This window comes from Phasianus colchicus, chromosome 5, assembly GCF_987193195.1.
Source record: "Phasianus colchicus chromosome 5, bPhaCol1.hap1.1, whole genome shotgun sequence".
Classification (NCBI taxonomy): domain Eukaryota; kingdom Metazoa; phylum Chordata; class Aves; order Galliformes; family Phasianidae; genus Phasianus; species Phasianus colchicus.
In genome coordinates, this window is record NC_143440.1 from 2,914,856 (window position 1) to 2,934,715 (window position 19,860).

The following is a 19,860-nucleotide window of genomic DNA, read 5'->3' on the forward strand; positions in this document are numbered from 1 at the left end:
CTGCTTTTTTGAAAGTGGACACACCTTAAGACGTGTTCGGTACAAAAGGGAAATATTAACTAATGATGAGGGTACACTTAGATAAAGAAATTACTGTAAGGTGGTGGGTTGAGTTTGCTGAGCAGTACCTCCACCGACTCGCTGTTATCCGTTTATTGCTCTCCCATCTAGTCCCTCCACTGCACTAAGTGCAGCTTCCAGTGCAAAAACGATTGTGGTGGCAACAACCGGGGCATTAATTGATAACCCAGCTGGATGAGACCTCACAAATATGCCCTTGACATTTTGTAAACTTTATGGGGACTAATTGTCTTGCAGCTATAGTTGAAGTGCATCCATCTTTACTCAAGGCAAGGCTTAAGAGAAGGACTTTTGTCATTATAACCTACCTCACATTACTGCATCTCTTGTGATGAGCTCCAGAAGGAACTCTCTGCCCTTCCTGCACCACCTCTGCATACAAGTTTATTCTTTGGTATGATAAGTTTTCTTTGCAAAAGGTATTGTCATACTGTAGACTGAGGTTGAATGAATATCTACTTGTTTAAAACCAACCAACAAAAAAACACAAGGAAAACACAATTAAGTGAATTCCATAAATTATGCCATCGATGTAGTTTAGAAAACTGATGCTGTTGTCTTACTTCCTTTTCTTTGGCCTTGCATGTCTGACCAAGTGCATTGAGAAATGCAATAAACCATAGAATTGCAGAAGCATTAAAGTTGGAAAAGACCACTAATATCAAGTATTCCAACTGTCAGCCCATTAATGCTGTACCCACTAAACCATCTCTTGCAGAAACTCATAGAAGCTATAATTAAAACTGCAGTTAGTAACTGACAGCAAACATCAGTGCTATCTGAAATTCATCCTAAAACATCACATAACACTATTTCTTTTCCAACGTGAGGGTACCCAGTAAGAGTAGGCTATGAGTTCAGGGTAAAGCATTACAATTACTTTTAATCATTAAAGCTTTCAACTCTTTATGACACAGTGTCTATCAAGGAGCACGCTTAAAACGTCAAAGGACAATTGTGAACCCTATCATTGATATTAAAGTTTAGATTTTAACCATATGAAGAAATGGTTGCTTTGAAAACAAACGCACTGGTAGGGTCATAGGTTCACACATCGTGCTTTCCTTCATTTTCCTCTCCTTTATTTATTTTTTTTATTGCTCTCATTTTATTATTTAAAAATGCTGATAGGTTAGAAAAGAGTCAGATCAAGTCAATCTGTCCGGCTAATATTTAACCTCAAATTAAAACTTCCCAGATAAAAAGGGAGTGTAGGGCAGGCTTCACAGCTACAGCCCCCGTCCAGTCTGCCTGGCAGAAACATCAGTATCACTAGGGTCTAAGAGCATGCAACACCCTCTTTCCTTATCGTGAGCTAGTTGGTTGCTCTGTTGTTTTTTTTTTTTCTTCCTCATCAGAGGTGGACTGGATAAAAAGAGCCATCTCAACCAAACGGTCTTCCTGTTAATTTCTCATTGATATGCTATAGATAATTTACACCTTTACTGCTAACAGAGTAGATCTGTTTAGAGCAACAACTGTAGTGAATCAGAATCCTCTACCAGAGAACTACCCAGCTGGTGCTATGTCAAACTTCGTAGCTCCAGAAATTAAAAAATTTGTCGTTTGGGACTATGTTGTTTTTGCAGGACTGTTTTTAGTATGTGCTAGCATTGGAGTCTTTTTTGCAATTAAGGAGAGAAAAAAGAAAACTTCAAAGGAGTTTTTGGTGGGTGGTAAGCAGATGTCATGTGGACCAATAGCCTTCTCCCTCACATCCAGCTTCATGTCAGCAGTGACAGTTCTGGGGACACCCTCCGAAGTTTATCGCTATGGAGCATCCTTCGTTCTTTTCTTTCTTGCATACACATTTGTCATCATTTTAACTTCTGAGCTTTTTCTACCTGTATTTTACAGATCTGACATTACAAGCACTTATGAGGTAAGTAAAAACTTTTTTAAACAGTGCATTATTTCATTATAAATACAGCATGATGTATGTGGATATTTCTGGAGAAATGCCTGCATACAGAAGACTTTCTGTAATATTTTACAGAAAAAATGTATTTATGCAGGAATTATTTTTAAAATTGGGTTCTGTTATACAAAGTAGTCACTTATGTATATTGCATAAAGTAAAGGCACAAATTAAAAGCCAGAGGTCTTGTTAAGGATAAATAGCACAGACAGCATAGAGTTTACACACCAGCACAAAACCATCACAGCTAGAAAGTGTTTGAAAAGTATCCTGAATACTTTTGAAGTGTTTCATTCTGGTGCACTTTCCAACATTTGGGGTAGCCATCTAGTATTTAATCAGTGCTGCAGACTTTGTTGCACCAACTTGTGGAAGTTTTTGGCTGAGCAAAGATTGGGTGAGCAAAGCCGTGCTACTTCCCAAGGAGCTTTCTAATAATGGAAAGGCTGCTCATGTTCTCTATGCTGAAACCCAAGGAGAGGCTTCATTCAGACAGCTTTACCTGGCTGTTACAAAACGTTTCAGTCAAAAGCAAGAAAAAAATAACAGTGACCATCTATTCCCACCACCAGGACTGACTACATTTTCTAGCTGGTTTTAATGCAAGATCAGAGAAGGAGTTTCTTATCTGAACCACTGGAGGTGTCATCATAGACACAGCCCTTCCAAGCATGCTGGAAAGATGACTCTGCCGACTTCATGAATTATTTTTAGAAACAAGTCAAATAACATAAATTAGCTACTTATTTGCACAGCAATCTGTGGGGCTTATTATGCAAGAGGCAAGAAGTTAATGTTAACAAAATTAGCAGGAAAGAGTTTGCTTCTGAAAAACTGCCTAGAGACTGGTAAAGACAACAGACCCGTATGGAGCCTGATGTCTGCTGGGGAGAACACATGGCCAGTGGCCCTCGGGAGATCCAACCCTCCCCCAGCTACCCTGGGATTAGCAATGAAGACTTTATTTTTTTTCTCAAATCTTCAGGGAGATTTTAAGTAGTGACTTGGGCTTAAGACCTGAGTTTTTGGGGAAGTCTGTAAGAACTTGGGTAGGGGTACTGGAGATCTATCGTAATTCATGGAATCTGGATAGTAGTACTGGATGGATCAAAGAACTGTTAGTAACTTGAGGGAACAGGTTGCCTAGAGAGGTGGTAGATACCACATCCCTGGAGACATCCAAGGTCAGGCTGGACAGGGCTCTGAGTAATCCTGATGGAGCTGTAGGTGTTCCTGATCATGGCAGAGGAGGTGGACTAGGTGGCCTTTAAGGGTTCCTTCCAACTCCATCAATTCTGTGATTCTAACCTGACTTGCCTCTACCCACTGACCATGTGCAGATCCAGCTTCAAACAAGGCAAACGAGAAAGCCAGCTTAGCTGAGGGGCTGTGAATGCCTTTAAATTGCTGCTTCTCTATCTGCTCCTCCACTGCTTTTGTCCTGTTGTAACAGGAGATGACCTTGTTTCTTTTCTTCATAGCCTGTGGGATCTTCTCGTTATATTCCCAACACAAAACAAATATTGCATGCTGTGACCCAACATATAATTTCAACCACATTCTGCTGAGAAGATTTCTTAAATGCAATTATCTCTACGTGCAGCAGTAATTATGCTCTCCTGTTCATTACTCACAACAGTAGTGTCAGTTGCCAGTAGTTTTACTTGCACAGCAAGCTGTTACTCGGGGAGAACAGAAGGTTAATAGCTGTGTCACAGATGCTACGTGTGCAATTTACTGAAATTCCTCTTTCCTAGTATTTGGAGTTAAGATTTAACAAGAATGTCCGTCTTGCTGCAACACTGATCTACATCCTGCAGACGGTAAGAAGATACTGCCTCTTTCTTTGTGATCATTTCAGTCTACATATTTATTTTGAATAAAGTGTCAGTCTGATCTTTTTTTTCCTTACATCAAAATTCTTTAATTAGGTTGGAATATGAATGATAAAAAGGTAGAACAGTTGCATTCCTACTTTCTAGTTTCTTCCTATTTATGATAAAAAAAATGTGTTCATGTTGCCTTTGACACTTGGATGTTGTGTTAAATTTGCACCTTGAATACCACGTTCAGTCTTGGGCCCCTAACTGTAAGAAAGCCATTGAGACCCTGGATTATGTCTAGAGAAGGGTAATGGATTTGTGAAGGGTCTGGAACACAAGTCTTATGTCAGTTAGTAAAGTCAGTGCCTGAGGGAACTCAGACTGATCAGTCTGGAGAAGAGGAGGCTCAGGGGTGATTTCATCACTCTCTACAACTGCTTGAAGGGAGGTTGTACTGGGGTGGGTGTCAGCCTCTTCTCCCAGGTAATAGCAATAAGACAGGAGGGAATGGCCTCAAGTTTCATCAGGGGAGGTTCAGGTTGGATATTAGGAAAGAATTCTCAGAATGAGTGGTGAGAACTGGGAGAGGTTGCCCAGGAGGTGGTGGAATCACTGTCCCTGGAGGTGTTCAAGAACTGTGGAGATGTAGTACTGAGATGCATGGTTTAGTGAGCATGATGTGGAGATGTAGGTGGTTGGACTAGACAATCTTAGTGGTCTTTTCCAAGCTTAACGATTCTATGATTCTTTTGAAGAGAAGAAATTACATCTTTCTTGAGAAACTAGATGAGTAGTGCTTGGTACATTTATTGCTTATTTATTTACCCGCTTGTGACACCTGGGTAAGGCTATCCCACTATCAAGGTGCTGCATACAGCACATCCTGGGAGATGCCTAGATTGTTCTAGCCTCATGATGGCACCAGTGGGGATGACCTGAGGTGAAGTTTCTTCCCAGTTTCTCCTTAATAGTGGTTGCCCATTTGGCCTCTCAGGCAGCAGTAGCAGCAAGGCCAGTCAAGCTCCAGCCCCAGAAGGGTTGCTTCCAACAACAGGGCAGAAATCACTGCTAGAGTTGAGAGACTCCACAACTATATTCTGCTCTGCATTACTACAAAACACAGCCTAGTCAGTCCACAGCCCTGCATGTATAGATAAACAAAACAGCGTTCCTGGATCTTGAGCAGAGAGACTGAGCTTTACTAGCTCTACTTACATTTTAGAAGCTTCCCAAAGCACTGTTCTAGGTAGACATCACATAGCTTTTTTGCCTTTTGATTTAAAAGGGCACCAACTTCTCAGAACACTAATTAGGTATTTGATGAAAGCTTTTGGGATATAGCAAGACATTTATTTCTACTTCAAATCCATTTTTATTAATTCTAGGACCTACAACAATAGATAGAATTGTTCATTTGCTTTCAGGTTTTGTTTCTCCCTCATTCTGTCAGAACACCCTCATGAAGGGCATCATGTTAGCTTGAAAAGCAATCGAATGGACAAAGCAAAATGTAATTTCCAAGATCTGATACAAGTCATTTCTGCATCATTGTGTTTTACTGGGACCTCCTCTTTCTACTTGATGAGGATATTTTTGACATCCAGTTATCTTAACAATGAATGAAGTACAAAATATCTAGAGAGATAATTCCTTCCTGATAAAAGAACCATAAAAAAAAAAAAAAAAAAGCCTTTCCATTTTGCAGACTGAAGCAGAAGGCAATACAAGTTGATCTAAAGAAACTTCTAATTCTGATATTCTGCCATAAGCTCCATTCTAAAAAGAGGCATTATTACTGAGAAGTGATGTACATGTCTTTTTTTTTTTTTCATGAACATTTTCTCTTCCAGATTCTTTACACAGGAATAGTGGTTTATGCTCCATCACTGGCTCTCAACCAAGGTGAGTTTCCCTGCCTTTATGGCTACTTCAAATAACCACGCCACAGGACAAGAATAACTCAAGCAAGGCAAGCAGTTAAACAAGTCCTCCGAAAAGAAATTCTTACAGGTTCTATAGCAAGGTTTTTGTGTGCACCCAGAAGGCTTTCTGTTTCTCCTTCCCCAGGTCCCTCTCACACCAGTAAATCAGCAGTTTAGCTTTTGCTGTTCTGTTTTTTTTGCACTCAGTAACAATCCAAAGAAGTTAGTGATGAGCAATTTCTCAACATCCTGACAAAGTCCACAGTACAAGTTGATGATCCAAGACCGTATTCCGTACTTTGATTCCTCCCCTCCCTGCCTCCTGAGCACCACTATCACTGTTAGTATCTTAAACACAAAGCTGACATTCTTCTTTCCTAAAGTGTTTGCAGTGGCACAGCTGTCCAAAGAAATGGAGAATAGCAATGCATCTTTCCAATCATTAAAGCAGCTAAGAACAGACTTATTTAGGGATGACACCAAGGTAATGTCTGTATAGGTGCTGAGAGATTTTTTTTCTGGCAAGGGTGCTGTTTTTCAGGCAAGATAAAAGTCAAACTCCTCATGTTAAGGGTTAAGTCTCAAGATCCTACTTCATTTTTAACAGCATGTCAATACCTGAATGCCCATTCAGGTTCCAGCAGAGATAAGCCCCTTCCTTGTAGCTGGATGCAGTGCTACTTTTCAGACTCTGCCTTAACTGATCTTAACAGACATACAACATCCATCGTGATGGATGGGATTAGTAAAGGTACTATTACAGAGTAGAGAGAATCAGTAGGTCCTAATCCTTGGCAGATCTGACTTAATTAAGGCCGACTGCAAAGAGATTGGGAAGTTCCTTGCACTGTTCATCAGTCAAGCTGCATCTGGTTTCTCTGATACCACTTTTCACACTCTGAATTTCCTTCCTTCCTCTGGAGCTCAGCTGTATAAAGTGAAAGCTACGAGCAGAAGTTAATGTTCATTAGCAGGCCATATTAACCTTGCTCCTATGAAAACCTTTACAAATTGATTTGCCCTCATGAACAACGCATGGTGGGAGAGATTTTAAAATAAAGAGAAATTTCTAGACTAAGAAGGGAAGGAAACACTGCTTATAAAATGAAATGTTTCCTATGTGTAATTATTTTTAACTATTACTTCTATACCTGAAAATCAGTGAAACCCAAACTGGAAAAAACAATGAAGTAGTATTAAGAAATCTGAACAATCCGGCAAAGCTCCTAGCAGACAGAAAATGTTAAAATCAATGACTATGTCTTTCCTTCCAGGGCTAAAGGATCACAGCTTTTCTCTTACCATCCTGAAAACCTACCCCCACTTTGCTAATTATCTGATTTTCTTTGGTTCCACAGTCACTGGATTTGATCTCTGGGGCTCTGTAGTTGCAACAGGAGTTGTCTGCACTTTCTATTGCACTACGGTAAGTAACAGGCATTGACTGAACAGCTTAAACACAGATTTATTATTATTATTATTTTTAATTCATCCACCCTTTTACACAAGCTGTAACAGAAGTGAAATATCTAAACACAGCCTGAGTGTCTAAAAGTAGTAGAACATAAGAGGTAAATTTCTTTCAGAATCTTTAGTCAATTCAGAGGGAAAAAAATCTCAATTCTCAAATACCCTGTTTAAAGGTATAAGTCAGCCTCAAGCAGAAACCAGATAAGGGGATGATAACCTTTCATTGCCATACTAAATCTTTTGAGAAGATTCCCCTTATCTTTTACAAGTCACAGACAGAACTGTAATGAAAAACGCACCTCTGACATAACAGCAGATGAATACAGAGTGAGAAAATCCAGGAAAGCTGGCTCACAGATCATAGGGAGAGCTTTGCTTCTGGGTGGAAGCAACGTGAGCCTTCAGATAATAACAAAGATGAACATTGCAGTGGAAGTGGAGAGCACTTCATCTTAGGACACATCTAGTATTCATTATCATTACATAATTATCACTTATTTTTTCAGTGTTTCTGCCCCTGCTGGAAACACTACTTATGCTGCTGTAGCACTGATTTGATAAAATATGAAAGTAGCTATGGAAGAAAGCTCAATTGCAAACTTTCTGGGAGCCATTCTGTATTGTTAGTGATGTCAGTATAACTGGGGATCACTTTGAGAAATATACAGCGTGCTATGGGAAGTACAAACATAGGCTGTGTTGTAATCTCTAAAGTTGTTCGACAACAGAGAGATATCCTTTAGATGAATATTAAGAAAGTAGGAAAAAAACCCATGTAACTTGAGATCAGATGTTCTCATATGACTGTGGATGAGCCATTATGCCTGTCTGCGAGATCACAACCTTTGAAAGTGAGGATATAAAGGAAGTTCAAGAAAAAACCTGATCTGCTGGATGCTACACATCCAGCCATAAAATAAGATCTTAAAATAAGTGCTACTTCCTCTTCCTGTTGTCTTTGGATGACAAGAAAGACAATGAAAGTTCACAATTTGTTTGTTTTAGGGAGGATTAAAAGCTGTTGTCTGGGCAGATGCATTTCAAATGGTGGTCATGGTGCTTGGCTTCGTGACTGTTTTGATTCGAGGAACTATTCTGAATGGTGGGTCAACCAGTATCTGGGAAGATGCCTATGAAGGATCGCGACTGAACATATTTGAGTAAGAAACTAATGACACAAGCCTTTTTTTCTTGTACGCTTAGCATTTAGAAACCATCCTCAGACTAAGCCCCAAGTACGCTACCATAGTACAATGAGATACTGCCAGTGAACTACCTTAGAGAAGCCTAGTCCTTATTTCTTTGGTTCTTGGGAATGCAGTTGACCTCCAAGGAGAGAAGAACTCTGCTTTCCTTTTCCTGCTTTGAAGAAATCCAAGTCCTAATACTCTTTGCCATATTTTTCTTTGTGTAACTGCAAATGTACTCAATTTGCCTTCAAATTGCACATATCTTTCATTTCCAGTTCATAGAACAAGCACTTTATTTTAAGTACACTCGCCACAGCAGTTAGCAATGAGGAAACAAAGCACCAGGATAGCAAATTGATGATCTCTAGCTATTTGTGGCGTTGACTAGAATTCAATGATCAAGTCAAGTCACTGGCAGTAACTAGCAGCAAGGTCAAATGTTATCTGCTGTCCATTTTAAGACTAGCAAAACTTCAGAAAAGACAGATGTAAGATGGAAAGATGTACTTGCAATGGTTAAAATTGCTGAGTAATGACATTCACTGTTACAAAAAAAAAAAAAGAAAGAAAAAAAAGCACTGCAGCTGAAACAATACCTTGCAAAAGGAATAATATGTCAAAATGATGTAACTGAGAGGTTTGAGAATTTTTAATATTTACTGTATGGGTTTGTTCCTTGCTAAGAATTGGGTCCCAAGCAAGATGTCTTGTTGGTCAGTTGGTATAATGTGACGGATCTGAATTTGAGCACAAACCACGTGATTTATGTCAATTTATTTTTCTACATGATATATGTTTATCCTGGCCTGACAGAAGCATTCCAATATAAAGTTAAAAACAAATAAGCTGTAGCTAATCCAAAACACATCAATGCGGTACTTTGATTCAGAGGATAGAACTGAATATATTCTTGAGAATTCACCAACCTACTGTTAAATGAAACTGTGTTTAAATAAGGGAATTGAACTGCTTTCTTTCTCTTTTGTAGCTTTGATGTAGATCCTTTAAGACGACATACCTTTTGGACAATTGTTATTGGGGGAACATTTACGTGGCTAGGACTCTATGGAGTTAATCAGTCCACAATACAGAGATGCATTTCTTGCAAATCAGAGAAGCATGCAAAGATGTAAGTTACCTGTCCTTAGCCTATTCTAGCAATGAAATATATTGACACGGAATTACGCCAACAGTTTGTCAGTTGCATTAAATAAATACTGGGATGCTGCTGGGTGGCTGTTAGCCAATTTTGTCCTGACAGTCTTATTCCCTCTGGCCCTACGTGACCTAAGTATTTGAAGAAAGAGAACCACACAGAATCACAGAATGGCCCAGGTTGGAAGGGACCTCAAGGATCATGAATCTCCAACCCCCTGCCACATGCAGGGCCACCAACCTCCCCATTTAATACCAGACCAGGCTGCCCAGGGCCCCATCCAACCTGGCCTTGAAGACCCCCAGGGACGGGGCATCCACAACCTCTCTGGGCAGCTGTTCCAGCATCTCACCACTCTCTCTGTAAAGAATTTCCTTCTGGTATCTAACCTAAATCTTCCCTCCCTCAACTTAAAACCATTTCCCCTTGGTTAGCTAACTCTTGCACAGCTTGTTAATCTGCAGTCAGGGCACCAAATCAATCTTCAAAAGCAGAGTCTGGATAAGATGCCTGCACAGAAGCAGCACTATCTCCAGCTTTCTACAAAAAAAAACGTTATTTCTGGAATTTGGTCTATGTTATAGTTCACTGAAAGTGGTTATTCCATTAATGGAATATGCTATAGTGCAGGGCATCATCTAAATGATATGCGATCACAAATATTTATTAAAATTACAAAACATTAAAAAATAGGACAATTGTAGAATCACTTACGAAACTTTACAATATAGACAGTGAAAACTTCACAATATAGACAGGTCTCCAGATTGCTAACTTCCTAAAGTTCAGCATGAGTGTGTGCCTAACTAGATACACATTCTAGTGAACAACCCAACTTCTAATACTAACTGCTTGCACAGTTAGCAAAAAAAAGGAAATAAGATTTTTCTTCCCTTCTTCAAACCATTTTTTTTTTTTTTTAATTTGCTGGCTGCAATCACACTCATTTTTCTTAAGGCTATGATAGATTATAGGAATTTCCTTTATTCAAATTCAGTTTCTGCTAGCGTTTGGAAGTCATGACAAGAAGAATATCACTACTAAAATGCCTAGAAAGACCTCTGAGTGCCAGCAGCATAGCTCTGGCCTTAGCCAGAGAACTTGTGGCAGGTGATGTAGGCTGTATAAAATCTGGCAGCTCATTGGGTCTGCAGGATTACTGAATCACACACAACCTCCCCAATGGGTGCTGCCACCCATGTCCATTTTACTGACGTGAAACCACAACTCTGCATGGCAGCAATGCAACCACAACAGAATCCATGCAAACTAATACTTAGGCAAAGCATTACATCTCCTTGAGTGGAGAACAGCAGTAACTCCTGACGAACAAAAATCTGCTCTTGTAGGCAAGAGGAAGGACCCCACCAGTTCTAGCAGTCTGTTCTGCATATAGCAGTTACTGGTTTTACATCAGTTCCCTTCAGCTGTACAAAGTGTAACCTTTATCCTTGCCCTTATCCTTGCCCTATATGGCCCTATAGCACAAGAATGCTGTATTTTTCACTGTTATTATTATTATTATTTTCACTACGTCTTACACATTCTGAGGATGGGGAGATGTTTAAGAGATTGTACTGCTAGGTTTGATCGAAGAATCTCTCAAAAAGAAATCAGGAATAATTAAATATAGAGAAACTATTACAAATTATCTTGTGTTAATCAGAATCTCCTCTTTTGCTGCAGGGCACTTTACCTGAATTTACTGGGACTTTGGATAATACTGGTGTGTGCAGTATTTTCTGGTTTGGTGATGTACGCTCATTATAAGAATTGTGATCCTTGGACTGCTGGCTTCATTTCAGCTCCTGATCAGGTATAGATGCAGATTATTACAACTTGGAGCTGCATTGGGCCCAGACATCACATGAATAAAGTCCATTTAAGTCCTGTGGGATGCTTTTGCAGCTCTGCAGGCAATGATGTGACTGCTGAATCAGGGCTAGCACCATCTATTCTTACACTCCTGCAGTACAAATCTGATTGCAGTGTGACCAAAAGCAGATACTTCTCTGTTACCCAGGAAAATCCTAACTCATTTCTTGTGTTTTTCCTTCTTTGCCTTCTACCCCAGCTCATGCCATATTTTGTTATGGACATTTTTTCTTCGATGCCAGGAGTCCCAGGACTATTCGTTGCCTGTGCATTCAGTGGAACATTAAGGTCTGTGAATCTGAAATAACATTTTAACTGCACGCCACTTATTTCTCGAGGGACCAGAACATGGCTAAAACAAGAAATCCTAATCAATACACAGCTTTTTTTCTTAGCATGTTCTAGAAAAAGCAGTAGTACTTTGCCAAGTTGTTGGAACTGAAATCTAGTTCCACGTTTCCAGTTTATTTTCAACTTCAATAAGTTATAGAATAAAAATAATGTATTGGTAAAATTACATCCTTATCTTTGTAGAAACACCAGAGCTTAGCTAACAAAATAACTTCATAGTTCTTCACATTAAAGTCGCATTTATTTAACCTGACTGCCATATCATATCATAGATAGGGATGGAGAGTTTTTCTACCAAGCCTGTCTGTACAGTTAGCATAGAAAGAGAGCTGTCTACCTGCTCAGGGTAACTCAGGGATTTGCATGTGATTGTAGTTTGTACTTTCTATTGATGTTTTCAAACATCAATACTTCATGGAACGTTAGAAGATTCAAATTCACAGTGACGTGCATCAATGCCATAGAGTCAGACTCTGATATTCTGTTTCAAAATACTTCATGTGTAGAAAATATTACAGGAAGAGAGCTAGCAAAACAGGAAAAAAAACATGCATATAACCAACTGCCTGCTCCTAGCAGGAGACTTACAGAACAAAGGGCACTGAATGCCAAATAATGCAAATACTGCAATGAAGCTACATTTCTTGCATGCTGTCACAACAAGGCCACAGAGACAAACTCATCTAGTTAAGAGTCAAAAACCATTTCTATTTCATGTTTTTCACTTATTATGGAACACATAACATTAGACTGTAAATCTATGGATTTTCCCCTCCCATAGATGAAAACAACTATTATTTAGGATTTAACATAATCACCCAATTTTAAGATCTTTGCAGCTGAGTAAACAGAATAGTCAGTTGGGATGAGTTTCCATCTCATTGCATGAAGGGTCCCAAGCAATCACAGGAAGGACAGAACCCTCACCAGCATCTGCAGTGTACATAGTCAGATTCAAGAGAACTGCTTATAGTTTAAGAGAGAATCTGTGGAAACCTGCACCAAACCTAAAATGTTATCATTTAACCCTTGCTATCATAAGAAAATTATCCTCCTCGCTACTTAAATTCCCATATCCACAGTGACACTCTTTGCATTCATAATGTATTATGAAATTTGCAGTTCTTGAACAGTATTTAACAATAGGCAGCATTTCTCTATAAAAACAGCTTACTTTCAGCTTAGTTTGCTTTATTTATTGCATATTCTTTTTTCCCTCTTCTACAGCACAGTGGCAGCTAGCATCAATGCTTTAGCAACTGTTACCTTTGAAGACTTGGTCAGGAAATGTTTCCCAAACCTGTCTGAGAAGACGAGCACATGGACCAGCAAAGGCTTGTGTAAGCAGCCGAAGTAGAATCCATTTGTTTAAAGGCAAAGTTGTCTGTCCCTCTCAACTGCTATTAGTATAAGGAAGAATAGGGCAGGATTTTATACGCTCTGGAAAGGAACTTCACTGCCTTAGGCAATACTTGCTCTACAAAGAAAGGTAGACTTCAGAGGCAGTTCTCTACAGAACTACTACTCTGCTCCATCACCAGAAAAGATCACCTCCTCCTGACTCCTCTGTTAACCTTAGAATAAGCCAACAGAGACAAAGCTTTTAACTCAAGCGCTTCAGCTAAGTAACTAGAATTAAGTTGAATTAGCTCACTTCTAGTAACCATTTTAACTGTGCCAATGTGGTCTACTGACATTCAAACAATCACATCATTGAGCTGTGGTATTGCCTTGGTAACGTGAACTCAGGAATTTCACTATTAAGCACATACAGTATCTATAGAATTGTGCTCTTGTCCTCCAAGTGAAATTGCTATAATGCTTGCAGAAATCTGCATATTATTTCAAACAGGAAACAATGAAACTGTATTCCAAATTCAGTCTGAGAGCAGTTGTGAGAGTGAAGGGCAGCAGCTGCTTCAGGCACTGCTTCAAATATGCACTTCTGCTTCCAAAACCCCCACAGCAGCGTAACTGCTTTTAAAGGACGACCAGTTTCAGTACAATTAAGTGCACTTGATATACAGTACTGAAACAAATCGAGGCTGGCAGCAACAACAACCACCCAGAATCTTTTTGAGAAGGTGCACGCATTCTTCTGTTTTGAAGGAACTGGGAATACTTTGGAAACTGCTTAATAATGCTGAAATATATCAGTGTGGTTACTGCTACATTGGTTTACAGTAATATTGCTAAATATTACTGCTTTACAGTAACATAATATGACATTTCTGTTTAAATTTAGAGAATCGTAAAAAAAAGCTTGTTCAGTTTTTCAGCAGACAATAAAGATACAGCAAACAAAAAAGGACCACTTGTCAAAACCAAGTCCAAAGCGGTTTGCATTTGTATGATATGTTCTACATTTGCATTTGTCTGATATGTTCTACAAGTGCTGCAGTATTGTCTTAACTCGTCCACAAGTATTTTAATAACGTCATAACCCTTCACTGACATTTATTAAGATCAAAACCAGTCCTTCCTCTGTCTCTGTCATCACCTCCAACATTTTCTGTTCCAGCTTTGCCACTTATTACCTAGCCTTTCTACTCACACCCAAGACAGACCATTGTTACATCCAATAACCAAGGTGTGTGAGCTCATAAGACAAGTTTTGTTGATGACTGCTGTGACAGAGTTGCCTGCCATAAGGTTAAAACTAGCATTAAATTAAGAAAGCCACTGTTTGCATCATTGTTCATTTCATTCATGAGGTCACTTAAAAAATATTCAAAGACAACAGGAACTGAATCACTTCTAGATGAGTCTTAATATCAGTGCTAAATTCAGCTTCATTAGGACAAAAAAAGAAAGACTTCACACAAGATAGTGCTGAGTGCTTCATGGTTTACATCAAAACCTAAGCTGCAAATTCCTTCCTGCTGCTCCATTAGAAACTGTTTGTCTTATTTATTACCCAGCACTAACAATCTTGTTGCCTGATTTTTTCCAGGTATATTATATGGTGTTTTGTGCACATCCATGGCTGGAGCAGCATCACTGATGGGAGGAGTTGTGCAGGTATCTAGCGCTTCAAAAAGGCAATGATCCGAACATGGATAAACTGAAATGCAATGAACTGAACTGATAACACTGGGGGACTGTTAGCCAATCTGAACAACTCCTGTGGACCGTCTCATATTAATTCCTCATGTGCTGAGGGAACTAAGTTGGAAAAAATAATACCATAAAAAAGAAATCGCTTTCACTACTTACTGCTGGGAACTGACACTGATTGCAGTCCTTTCGCCCTTTAGTTGTGCACTGAAATTACTGTTTGTCCTTTCTCCTCCACTGAAAGTCAGATGGGAGTCAGAAATGCTCAGGCTCCCCCAGTTGCAGTGTTGGCTCACATCTTTTCTCTGCATCCACAGGCTGCCCTCTCCATTCACGGAATGTGTGGAGGGCCCATGCTGGGATTATTTACTCTGGGAATAATCTTTCCTTGTGTTAACTGGAAGGTAAGAAACAAAAGATCTTTATTATAAAAGAGACAATCTCTTGGAGTTGTTCAGTTAAAACCCCACCTTCAAAATTGTTTTACGGGTTTAGAGTTCAAACTGGCCATCAGAGCCTGTGGAGCCCAAGAACTGTTTAGAAAGCCTTTTTCTCAGTCTGAATTTATCTCTACCCACCTGTGGGATAATTAGCAATTAGATCAATATTGGAAGTTTTTATTTGTTTCTCTTTTAGATTTCAATTTCTTGTCTTTCATAAAAGGATAAAATATTAGCATAACATGCTTCCCATCTCATTTCATACCCACTTCAGGAAGCACAGAACAAGCTCAATTACTCCATCCTTGCTGACTTGGGTAAAGCATAACCCAAGCTCACCTCACTCTGCTCTATTGCTTTTGTTCAGTAGTACAACTTTTAATTCTGTGACTTCAGTTTCAAACGTCAGCATTTAGCTGCAGCTCTTGTTAGTAGAGAACAATGCTTCACTTCAGCCACGAAAGAGCCCAGCTGACCATAATGTTAGCAGAAATGCACTTCCCACATGCCCACCTCTGACCGTATCTTGCTCTCCCTGCCCAGGGTGCAATCGGCGGCTTCCTCACTGGGATCACCCTGGCTTTCTGGGTTGGCATTGGCTCCTTCATCTATCCTGCACAGCCCGTAAAGACCATTCCCCTGGAGCTGTCGACTCTCAACTGCACGCTGGCAAACAGCACAGCCCTGCCAACCACAGCAGCTCCCATCACAGCTGCCGACAGGTATTTCCTTGCTGCTATGACTTCAACCTAGCGTGGGCATCCCCCTTGGCAGCAGCCATTATGAGCTGCTTCTCCCCCTCTCTCCTGTCACATCTCCTCAGGCCTCTGCTGGCAGACACCTGGTACTCCCTGTCCTACCTCTACTTCAGTACCATCGGCTGCCTGGGCTGCATCATCTCAGGGCTGCTCATCAGCTTTGTAACAGGTTGGTGTTCAGTAAGAACAAAGCACTTATGCACAATAACCCAGCTTGGCTGCTGAAGAGCTGTTTGCAAGGCCCAGGCTAAGGGGAGCACGGGTTGGGGTCTAACATCTCGCAGCCATATTTCCACAGCCATACCTACTGCTGACCGCTCTCCCCTCCTTTCAGGGCCTACCAAAGGAGAGGACATCCGCCCAGTGCTAATTAAGCCAGTCTGCAACTTCTTTTGCTTCTGGTCAGAAAGGCTCAAGAGGCTGCTGTGGTGTGGTGTGCGGCACGACAGCCATGACGTGAGTACTTGGCAGAGCCAAGGGTCCAGCCACAATCTGCTAATATGGCCATGCCAGGGTGTCCCAGACAGCTTCAGTCAGCCATAGGTTACCCATTTCCCCCAGCAGCCTGTCTCAGACTTCCCTCTAGGCAGTCAAGTGCTTTACAGCCAGTGTGCAGTTTGCTCATCTGCTGCCAGGCACTTGTGTCTGTGGAGCCCTTCTGTTGCCCTCCCAGACCCCAAAGATGGCAGATCTGTGCTGAGGGGCAATTCCTCACAGCTGCAGTGCAGCAAAACAAAACAAAACAAAAGACTCCTCCACAGGTGTCCCAAGGCCTCGCCTTTTGTTGTTAAACATGAGAATCCCATTTTCTTAATGGTTTGCAGAGGCACTGCTCCTTCTTAGCAAAGTCTGCTAGATTAAGAGGTGTGAGATAAAGCTAATTGCATGTTTTCAGCTACTTTAGAGTCATCTGCAAGCACCTTTATATTGTTAAAATAAACTTCAGCCTGAAAGGTCCTCAGCAGAAGCTGTCCCTCCCCATCTAATTTGCCACAGTGGTTTCACTCTTCATGTGATCTTAGAATCATAGAATGGCCTGGGTTGAAAAGGACCACAATGATCAAGTTTCAACCCCCCTGCAAAATGTAGGGTTGCCAACCACCAGACAGGCTGCCCAGAGCCACGTCCAGCCTTACCTTGAATGTCTCCAGCAATGGGGCATCCACAACCTCCTTAGCAACCTGCTCCACTGTGTCACCACCCTCTGTGTGAAAAACTTCGTCTTAGTATCAAATCTAAACCTCCCCTGTCTGAGTTTAAATCCATTCCCCCTTGATGGTTCAATTCAGACAGCACCTGTGGCTCTAGATTTACTTCAGTTGTCTGATTTGGCTTTAGGTGTTTAGCAGGGACTTTCTGAAGAAAAATGATGCCCACATTAATAAAAACAGTGAAAAGAAACAACTGCCCCTTGTATATGCTAAAAATACAGAACAATGAGATTAATTAAGTAGTTGCAGCATGAAACCACTGAGGCATGAAAGGCTGGACAAAAAAGAAAATCCACTAAAATGTAAATAAATATGCTTGTGAAAAACTAAATTTTTGTAATTAGACACTCACTAAGAACATAATTAAAGACGTATAAGTCAACAGAGGAGTTGTGAGAAGTTGTTGTTGCTGCTTTTATTAAAGACTTTCCATGCAGGAATGAGAAAATCAATGGCTGTCTGTGGAATGGTGACACCCTAAACAGTGCATTTTTGTAAGTCATTTAGGTGGTGAAGCAATTCCTCAGATTTGTAGGAAAGTGTGTCCAAATTTCACTCTTTAAGCAATTACAAAAGCAGTGCATGCCCTTTGAAACTACTGGGGTATTTTCTTTGTATTTTCCAGGAAACTTTTGAAAAAAATCTGCCTGCAGTTATCACAGATACAACTGGAACAGAAGACACCCTCAAGAACAGTGTCAGTAAAGAGAACACAAGTCAGTTGCCTGGTTACAATCCTGAGGAAAAATCCTATACAAATATGAGCAAAGAATCTCGTCTCTAGAAGCTGAGGAATGGGATGTTTAATCAAACTTTACTCCATCTTCAGAAATGAAGAGCTCTTTGTATCACATTTACCACCTTCTAGATGACCAAGAAAGAACTGCTCTCTTTAGCAATAAAGGCCAGATTTTTATTTATGAATTTCATGACAGAACTGGGAAATTGTAACACAATACTCTTTTTGGAAGGTCTGCTATTTCAGAAGAAATGTTTCATGAATCTTGTCATGGAAACTACTAGGAAGTAGCTGCAATACGTCTATACCACATTCTCTGTTCAGTAACTAGTCATTGAAGGGTAACGTGCAAAGGTGAACTTGAGATAAAACAAGACTTCAGATAAGCTCCTGGGGTCTCCCACTCAAGTGAGACTGTGAACTGCCCTCTGATGGAGGTCATGCTCTCTCCACTGCAGACAGAGGGAGGCCAAGGGGAGAGGAGGAGATCTGTGCCTATTCTTGGGCATCACAAAAAGCCTCTGCACAGAAACGCTGTATAGACCAGACTGGTCTTCTATTGACTGAGTTTGTCGTGCTTGCTTCCTCTGTGGAAATAAGAAGTCTTTATAATGTCTTATTCCAAGCAATAGGAGAGGGTAATAAATTTTACAAAAATTCAGGATAGTTCTTTATCCATATTAGTCTTTGAAAGACATCCTTTTAGCTTGAAAAGATTATCTTCAGCCTTTTTGTTTGGTTGAATGTTTGTGTATCTGTTTTTTTGTTTTGTTTTTGTTTTTAAGCTGCAAAATCCATTTACTAGCTGTAAGCAATAAATAAAGTGTCATTTTATAATGCCTCCTAATTGAGAATCTATGAGAATTTTGAATAAAGCACATCATGAGGTGAAATAATTTATGTGCTAGAATGTTTTGGAAGAATGTACCTAAATGTGCTAAGTGTTCTGTTTCAGTGAAATGCATTTCCCTCTACATCCTGCCTGTTAGTCAGACTCAACAGTTCACCTCTTCCCCTGATAAATTCCTGGATGTAGTTTTTGGGTGAGTTTTTTTTTTTTTTTTTTTAATCCATAATTAATTGAAACAGACTGATTGAAAATATCAGAAGACTCAGATTTATGGATCCAGCCAGCACTTTGTCCCAGATCTTGCTTTTGCTAATCAGTGACCCTGTCTTTATGATGTAGATTTAGGTCAAAGTGGACCTCAAAGTTACTTCCCCCATCTGTGTTCATGCCCAACCTCTGGGAACAGTCCCTGATTACTCAATTAGAAGACAAAATAACAGTCTGTAAGTGACATGGTCTTGCCTGTGGGAGACACTTTGTAAACAAACTGAGAGTTAAGTCAATATTTGTGTAATCCCTTTTACACCACTTTTATAATCTCATAAAAGCTTACAGCTAAATCTAGCTGGCAGCCTGTTGTCTCATATGACTAGCTTTCTTGTTTGTGCATCCAACCTTGATATGGTTAGCAAGGCAGAAATGGAAACTTAGAAAACACAGGCACTTGTATCTCATTTTGGTTCTCAACATAACCTATCAACAATCCAGGAGCGAAAATGGACCAGCATCAAATTACATAGATAGATGGTAGATGAAAAAACCCCAAAACATCTACCGGTAATGGGATGATATCTTAAAAAGAGACATCTGACTGTGAAAACTATTCAATATTTCTTGAGGTATCTACTCACTGCAGTATTCTTACACTCTACATGCCAGAGGCTGTCCACTTGGTGTTTTTCTTCACACCCTTAAGAACAGTTTAGCATTATATTTGCTATCGACTTACTATCTTCTAAAGTATATTTCTGCATCAGGTTTCAACTACAGCTGTCCATGGAGCCCACGTGTATTTTGTG

General features: G+C 40.1%; 1 protein-coding gene and 1 long non-coding RNA gene across 2 annotated transcripts in view; one reads left to right on the plus strand and one right to left on the minus strand.

Moving 5' to 3' along the window:
- LOC149917658 (uncharacterized) overlaps positions 1-15,213 on the minus strand; it is an 84,367-nt gene extending 69,154 nt beyond the window's left edge. The window contains exon 1 of the long non-coding RNA XR_016467221.1: positions 15,003-15,213. This is a non-coding gene — a long non-coding RNA (uncharacterized LOC149917658). The remainder of the gene's footprint in view (positions 1-15,002) is intronic.
- On the plus strand, positions 1,607-18,617 carry SLC5A12 (solute carrier family 5 member 12). Its single transcript, XM_031607326.2, has 15 exons — positions 1,607-1,963; positions 3,757-3,822; positions 5,673-5,724; positions 7,103-7,170; positions 8,220-8,374; positions 9,393-9,533; positions 11,247-11,376; positions 11,635-11,723; positions 13,014-13,126; positions 14,740-14,807; positions 15,161-15,247; positions 15,827-16,005; positions 16,107-16,210; positions 16,376-16,497; positions 17,878-18,617. Exons 1-15 carry the CDS (start codon positions 1,607-1,609, stop codon positions 18,034-18,036), a joined length of 1,890 nt encoding a protein of 629 aa, XP_031463186.2. The 3' UTR covers positions 18,037-18,617.
- Positions 18,618-19,860: the final 1,243 nt, after the last annotated feature.